Here is an 8,564-nt window from a genome sequence, read left to right on the forward strand (position 1 = left end):
CCCACAGGCACTGAAAACAGTCCTGGGCCTCCTAGATACAGATTTCCCTAGAACCTTGCCTGGTAGCCACTACTATGCCTTCCCTTCCACCACCATGCAATGGTGGCTAAGGGAATGGCTTTGTTGCCCTCCCTTTAATTAATTAATTTTTTTAGAAAATAGTCTCTAACAGTGGTAGGATTTAGATACCGGACTCTCCTCCATTTCGTTTTCATTAGGTGGAGTCTCAGTCTTACCTGGTCAACCTTACCACCCTGGCATGTGTATTGTCTTGAGACCCCTCATAGCCTTTGGGGAAGGAAGTGGGGCATAAACTAGAAATTAAATATATCAATACAGTGGTCATCTTTTTCCAGGATGGCGTCATGAAAAAGGAGGGAAAAGATAATGTCCCTGGGCATTTTAGTGGAAGAGCAGAAGATGCAGAGTCTTCATCTGGGGCCCTCGCTTCGTCCTCACTTTTGGCTAAAATGAGAGCTAGAAACCACCTGATTCTGCCAGAACGTTTAGAAAGTGAAAGTGGGCACCTGCAGGAAGCTTCTGCCCCACTGCCCACCACAGAACATGATGACCTTCTGGTGGAGATGAGAAACTTCATTGCTTTCCAGGCCCACACTGATGGCCAGGCCAGCACTAGGGAGATACTGCAGGAGTTCGAATCCAAGTTATCTGCATCACAGTCTTGTGTCTTCCGAGAACTATTGAGAAATCTGTGCACTTTTCATAGAACTTCTGGTGGTGAAGGAATTTGGAAACTCAAGCCAGAATACTGCTAAACAACATTGCTTCCTAAACTTTCAAGTCACTTTTTCTAACAGCATTTCTGATTATTATTATTAATAATCATGCTTGTTGACGGAAGTTAGCTGCACTTGATGTTTGTTTGCATGATGTCTACCTCAGAATTAAAATTTTAAGGAAGAAGAAACTCTTCTCTGAAAGTTAAAAGTTTTAATAATGCTAACTAAAGGAGAAAATACTTGGATTGATTTTTTTTTTTTGGCATTCTGAATTATGTTATAAAATCAGGGACCTTACAGTTATTCCTTTGAGCATATTTGTTCCTTTACCCAAAAAATGTTGTGAGGGAGCATAATTACAAGTTTGCAGAACAGAAATCTCAGTAATTTTTTTTATTGGTGCTAAAAACAGATCTTACATTCAGTCAAACCTGTTCAGTAAATTAGTTAATCAATGTCTGATAACAGCATTATTTTGATGCATAACCTTTAGATGTTTAAATGTATCATTTGCCACCAAAAAGATCAGGTTTGTTATCTGTTGTTTGTTAATTATATTAATTGTCTTGAAAAGATCCTCTTTTCAAGGTACTGGTAAATTGGTGGGTATTTTTATTAGTAAAGCATGAAATAGCATGATAATAAATGATGAGACATGTATTTGTGGAAAGTTGTAGGGTATTCAGTTTATCCTGGCTTTCCTTTAAGCAAAGGGCAACTTTTTCCTTCCTAGTCACAAAATGTGTTATCATAAAAAAAATCCAATTAAAGCCAAAAATAAGTACATAAAAACCACACATATGCATGCACACAAACATCACTGCAGCCCACAGCAGGCACAGCCATCATTACCATGAAGTGACACCATTCCAGGCCTCTCTGTCTGCAGGCTGGCAGGCTGTCTTCTCTCCAGTTGCCTTCGTTGTGTGCCTGCCTTTGCATTCCCTGCAGCGGCTTTCCTGTTTCTGTGGTTTGGTTTCCAGCCAAGGCTGTTTGTTTCTCCCTACTGTTTATGTGTTTATGGTTCTATGATGGTGTTGCTTTGATCCTCAGTTTATCTTCTTACCCTTGTTTTTCTTGTTTGCTTCTCAGTATGATTTTATCATCTCATCTTTGAAGTGTTGTTTTCTGAAATTCATTGTACTTCTGGAATTTCTTCTGTAACTGTCTCAGTGCAGTTTGTTTCTTGGGTTTGTGTTCTCTGGCCTGCTGTTTTTCCTCTCTCTTGTTTTTCTGTAGTATGTCTGCCCTCCTACCCTGCTTATATCTCACTTATGCTTAATGTGGACAGCTGTGTCCAGATCTGTCCGCTCATCCCCGTGACTCAGAGAGGAGGGGTCTGGGCACAGGGAGCCTCATCAGACTGCATGAGAAGACATGGGTTTTGCTTTCTCTGCTCTAATACTTTGCTTAAGCCAAGAATCTCTTTCTTAGAGATGTTCTACATGATTCCCACCAGGATTTTCTAGTTTTTTTTGATTATAGTTTATTTCTTTTGTTTTTAGTTTAGTTTATATATAACGAGAGAAGATGATTACATTATTTTTGTTACTTTGCCATCACTGTTTAGAGGTCATAGAAAGAATTTTTAAACAGGCTGGTAAGTCATAAACTTGAGTACTTGGCTTAGAAGGAAGTCAAAACTCCTTTCTTTTGGACTAAGTGGTTTGTTTCTGGGGAGCTCTTAATTTCTATTTCCATAATCATTAGCCTATAAGGAAATTGTGTCTTCCTTGTTCTCAGGGTGACGTACTGACCTTGTTCACCCATGTGAAGCATTTGGGCATCATATTTATACTGTCTGAAGCATAAACTGTATGAGCTAGACAGGGTATAGCCTTCTCTTCAAGAAGTAGATGCTATCAACAGCTATAATGCAGCAAGAGCAAGATGGTCCTTGTTCCAGTTCTTGTCTCAGTTCTGCTAGTGATGTACCATGATCTTGGGAAGGTGGTGTCTCAGTGTGGAGATCTGTACACATTGCTATTGTGCCTCCCAGATGGAGGGACTTGGAGAACAGTGCTGTAAGTAGAATGGTTTTAGTGATATAGAGTAATTTATTCATTTAGATAAAAATCTATAATTTTTGGAACTTTAAAAGCTTTGTACATTGTAGACAGATTTAATGTGTTTAACATGTTTTATCAGCACAGATAAAGGATTTTAAAATTTTGTCAAAAATTAAATATGTTAATACCATCACTATTAAAAGCGTTCAAGCAATACACTGCCTCTCCACCCCCACACCGTCTTGCTCTTGTTCCACAGCTAAGTACAGTCCTGTGTTTGGTGTTTACTCTTTATGCATTTACAGAAGCACGTGACACAGACTGCTGCTATAATTTCATTTTCTCATTCTTCCTTTACTAATAAAATTTCTGAGTTTTACCTGGACGTCTGGCTGCTCAACTTAAGACCATACTTCTCAGCTTCCTTTACAGTTAATTGTGGCCACATGACTAAGTTTTAAACTTGCCAGTTGGCCCCTTAAATAAAGAAGCAAAGTATGCACTCTCCTTGACATTCCTCTTTCTTGCTGTCTGGGAGGCCAGTGGGAGCTTCAGTAGTGACCTGGAATCTCAAGAGATGGAAGTCATGTGTTGAGGAAGGAGAAGCTGGCTTGCCAGTCTTGAACTGCTATCCTTTGACCTGTTATTTAAGAGTAAATAAAGTACTGACTTGCTTAAACTACTGTCTTTTGAAGTCTCTCTGTTACAGCAACTAGTCTGCTTTATATATGTAATTGATATTAATGGGGTTATACCATCCTTATTTTGCAACTAACTTTTCATTTAATATTATATGCAAGACTTTTATTCCTGTAAGTATAGCTCTGCCTGCATAGAATTGTTGGATTAATGATGTAGATTTTAAATGTCAGTGGATGTGGCAGAATTGCTTCCTTCAATTAACCCTCCACAAAAGGACCCATTCCTCCAACCCTTGACAACAGTAAGTGGTATCAGTATTGGTAGGTTGTTTTGTTTTGTTTTAACCAGTATCATGATTGAAAATATCTTGTTTTCACTTGAATTTCTCTGATTACTTATAAAATCAAATATTTCCATGTTTATTGGCCATTTGTAGCTCTCTACCATACATTGCCTATTTGTGTTATACTTGCCTAGTTTTTCTGTGGTTTTTTTATCTTTTAGGATTGCTCCCCTAAACAAAAACAAAAAGGCAGTTATTCCAGTGATCAACAAATATTCTTTTCTCCACCAGTTTGAAATGTCAGCTTTCAACTCATCACATGCTATGTTTTTTCTGACCAGTCGATCCAGTTGTTTGTTCTACCAACCACGGTCTTCACACTGTCATTTGGTGCTTTGCATTGTTTTGCTATTCATGGGCAAGTTCCTTTTCCTTTCTGCACCTCTTCAGTGTCTAATTCTTTTGTGTTTTCTGTTCCAGCTGAATCAAGAATTAGTTTATTAAATTCCAGTAAATTTGTTGTGTTCTTTTGATTAGGATTGCGTTTGTTTACACATTAATTTGAGAATAATAGACTTCTTTATAATTAATACAACGTTTCCCATTAGTATTGTGATAGGCCTTATTTTATTGAAGTCTTTTATATTCTGGATGAAATTTTAATAACTTTCTTCATAAATGTCTTGCACATTGCATAATAGTCTTATTCCTAGATGTTTGTATAGATTTTTAGTTTTAGTTGTGAATCTTTAACTTTTATATAAAAATATGGATAATTAGCATATTCATGTATCTACTTTGTGCTGTTTATCATATGGAAGTTTTAAAATATAGTAAATTCTGTCTTACCATTTTTTTTGTATCCTTATTTAAGAACCATTCCCTACCTAAGGCCATGAATACATTCTCATAAATTGTTAATCCCATATCAATAGCTAGTTTCCCTTTAAAAAATTTTATTAATTTCTTCCTGATATATAAGGCCACCTTTACCAATTTACATATAATTTATAGGAATTTTTCTTGGCTCTGCATTCTGTTAAATTGGTCCATTTATCTAACTTTGCTAGTAACCCACTGTTTTTATCATTGTGATGTCACAATTGGTTATCACAAATGGTTATCCTCAAAATCTTTTCTGGTATATATTGATATAATTGTATAGCTTTTCTTAGTGTAGTACAGTATACAGTTAAGTTTTCTAACATTGAAATATCCTTTAGACTTTCACTTCCAGAATAGCAATGTGAAGGGCCCTGTGGACCCACTATCCTAGGAATTAGCTATAACTGGTGAAAATTGTAACAAAAAATAAATGTCTCCCTCTTATACTGAGACACACACACACACTTAATGTCTCCAAAAATTGTCCTAAAAGCATGTAGAATAAAGTAACACTTATTCAAGAAAATCCAAATCTTGCTAAGAACAGTGAATCTGACACTTCAGCCATAACACATGCCCTCTCTCTCCCATTTCAGTGGGTGGAGCCAAGAAGACAGAGCTCCCTCTCCTTCAGCTCCCTGTCCAGGGATATGGTACCTCACAGAGAGGGCCAAGATGCCAACATTTCTTAATGCCCTCCAGCTCCAAGTGGCAAGAGCTAAATTCATAAAGTTAAAAAGTATAATAACAAAAAATGCACTAAAGGGGATCAATAGTAGATTTTAACTGGCAGAAGAAATTGTCAGCCAACTGGCAGATAGAATAAAAGAGATATGCTATCCAAAGAACAGAGAGAAAAAAGAATGAAAAATGAGCAAAACCTCAGAGACATATGAAGCATCATTAAGACCATTAAGTGTGCATGTAATGGGAGTACAAGAAGGACAGAAGAAAAAGAAAAAAATATTTAAAGATATAATGACTGAAAACTCTCCAAGCTGATTGGAAAACATCTAGGAAGCTTAGTGAACTCCCAGTATGATAAATGCAGAGGGATTCACAGACATATCGTAGTAAAAAATGCTGAAAACAAATATGAGAAAACCTTGAAAGTGGTAAGTGAAAAAAGATACATCACTTAGGGAACAAAATTAACAGCTGACCTCTCAGAAGAAATAATACAGGCCAGAAGGTAGGTATAACAGTCAAAGTGCTCAAAGAAAAAAAAAAACCTGTCAACCAAGAATTCTGTATTCAGAAATATATTACTCAAAAATGAAAGTGAAATACTTTCCCAGATAAACAAAAACAGAAAAATTGTTGTTAATAGACCTGCCTAATAAGTATTAAAGGAAGTTCTTTAGGCTGAAAGCAGGTGATATTAGGTAGTAATTCTACTCCACACAGAGAGCACCAGTGAAAGCAATTATATAATTATAAAAGTCACATAAATGTTTAAATACACATTTTTCTTCTCAAAACTGATTCAAAATGCAACTATATCAAATAGTATGTATATAATGTATTGTTGGGCTATAACATATAGCAGTGTCATATATGTGTAACATTTGTCAAAACAGCACAAAGGACGTGGCTGGGAATAAAGCTGTAATAGACTAATGAAATGATGGCAGATGGTAAGGTAATAATTATAACAATGTGTTGGATTTGGAACATTAATAGATGCAGTATGTATAAGTAAAATGTCACAAAAAAGAGATAAGGGAATAGCTATATAGAAGTAAAGCTTCTGTATATTATTGGAGTTAAGCTTGTATAATTCTAATAGATTCTGATAAGATGTATATGGTAAACCCTAGAGCAACCACTAAGAAAATAACTCCAGAAATATAGTTGAAAAATTATTAATAAAATACTACCTTAAAAATACTCACTTGATGCAAAAGGCAATAGTAAAAGAGGATGAAAAGAACACAAAAGATAATGGAACATATAGAAAACAAGAAGCAATGTATTCAACTTATCAATAATAAATGTTAATGAATTAATTCAATCAAAAGGCAGAGACTGTCAGATTGGATTAGAAAAATACAACCCAACTCTGTGTTATCTATGGGTGACACACTTTAGGTTCAAAGACACAAATAGATTGATTAAAAGGATAGGAAAAGAAATCATGCGAGACCGGTTTCAAGATGGCCGATTAGGAAGAAGTCGGGATCGCAGCTCCGAAAGAAGGCGCAGAGGGTGAGTGGACGCCGCATTTCCAGACAGATTTTTACTGACCACAGACCAGGGGATTAACAGGAGGAGGAGCCGCACGGGTCACCAGCGCCGCTGGTTTGAACGGAGCGGCGCGCCGCTCGGCCTACGCCCTGAGGTGGGGGGCGGCGGATCCATGTACAGAGCGAGAGAGACTGAATCACCTCTGAGCCAGCAAGGGGAGCTGAAGCAGGGATTCAAGCCAGGACACTCCCGGGCAAGGGCGCGCCACGAATCTCAGAGCCGCTGCTTTGGCTGATGCAGCGGCTCACAGGGCAGCGGATTTTTACTGCCCACAGACCAGGAGATTCACAGGTGGAGAAGCTCCACGGGTTGCCAGTGCCGCTGGTTGGACTGGCGCGGCTGCTCTGCCTGCACCCGAGGCAGGGAGCAGCGGCCCCTTGTGCAGAGTGAGCAAGACCGGATCCCCTCTGGGCCAGCAAGGGGAGCTGAGGCAGGGACTCAACCCAAGAGTTTCCTGGGCAAAGAGGACGCCTCTGGAAACACGGCTGAACACGGGACAGTCCAGCTCTGTGGAGGAGGGGCGTCACCCACCGGGAAACACCCTGCAGTTCCCAGGACAATTTGCCAACAGCAGCTCAACGAAGCCTCTGCAGGCTGAGTGTGACAAGGCTGCCACCTTGTGGGCAGGGAAAACCATTGCAACAGCGGAAAATCATAACGCCCTAATTCCCTGGGACAGACCACCTAGGGGGAAGAAAAGGGGGTTTATGAGTTCAGCTACTACAGACTTAAAATTACCAAAATCAGAAAGACAGCAACTACAAAGTCGATAGGTGGATAAATCCACAAAGATGGGAAGAAACCAGTGCAAAAAGGATGAAAACACCCAAAACCAGAACACCTCTCCTCCTACAAGGGAGCACAACTCCTCACCAGCAAGGGAACAAGACTGGATGGAGAATGAGCGTGATGAAATGACAGAATCAGCTTTCAGAAAGTGGATAATAAGAAACTTCCGTGAGCTAAAAGAACATGTTCTAACCCAATGCAAAGAAACTAAGAACCTTGAAAAAAGACTTGACGAAATGTTAACGAGAATGGACAACTTAGAGAGGAATATGAGCGAATTGATGGAGCTGAAAAACACAACACGAGAACTTCGCGAAGCATGCACAAGTTTCAACAGCCGAATTGACCAAGCAGAAGAAAGGATATCAGAGGTCGAAGATCAACTCAATGAAATAAAACGAGAAGGCAAGATTAGAGAAAACAGGGTAAAAAGGAATGAACAGAGTCAACAAGAAATATGGGACTATGTGAAAAGACCTAATCTATGTTTGATAGGTGTACCTGAATGTGACGAAGAGAATGCATCCAAGCTGGAAAATACTCTTCAGGATATTATCCAGGAAAACTTCCCCAACCTAGCAAGGCAGGCCAATATTCAAGTCCAGGAAATACAGAGAACACCACAAAGATATTCCTCTAGAAGAGCAACCACAAGGCACATAATCATCAGATTCGCCAGGGTTGAAATGAAGGAGAAAATACTAAGGGCAGCCAGAGAGAAAGGTCGGGTTACCCACAAAGGGAAGCCCATCAGACTTACAGCAGATCTCTCAGCAGAAACCCTACAGGCCAGAAGGGAGTGGGGGCCGATATTCAACATCCTTAAAGAAAAGAACTTTCAACCCAGAATTTCATATCCAGCCAAACTAAGCTTCATAAGTGAAGGAAAAATAAAATCCTTTGAGAACAAGCAAGCACTCAGAGATTTCATCACCACCAGACCAGCTTTACAAGAGCTCCTGAAGGAGG

At 38.9% G+C, this 8,564-nt stretch overlaps 1 protein-coding gene across 3 annotated transcripts in view; it reads left to right on the forward strand.

Annotated features, from left to right (window-relative positions):
• Window positions 1-3,428, forward strand: part of LOC105734598 (chimeric ERCC6-PGBD3 protein) — a 107,484-nt gene extending 104,056 nt beyond the window's left edge. For all 3 annotated transcript variants that reach the window (XM_012477477.3, XM_012477475.3, XM_012477476.3), the window contains one exon: window positions 357-3,428. In XM_012477477.3, the coding sequence (XP_012332900.2) occupies window positions 357-776 (420 nt within the window). In that variant the 3' untranslated portion in view covers window positions 777-3,428. The remainder of the gene's footprint in view (window positions 1-356) is intronic.
• The last annotated feature ends 5,136 nt before the right edge of the window (window positions 3,429-8,564 follow it).

This window comes from Aotus nancymaae, unplaced genomic scaffold (genome assembly GCF_030222135.1).
Source record: "Aotus nancymaae isolate 86718 unplaced genomic scaffold, 86718_ANA_hifiasm-v0.15.2.pri h1tg000099l, whole genome shotgun sequence".
Classification (NCBI taxonomy): Eukaryota; Metazoa; Chordata; class Mammalia; order Primates; family Aotidae; genus Aotus; species Aotus nancymaae.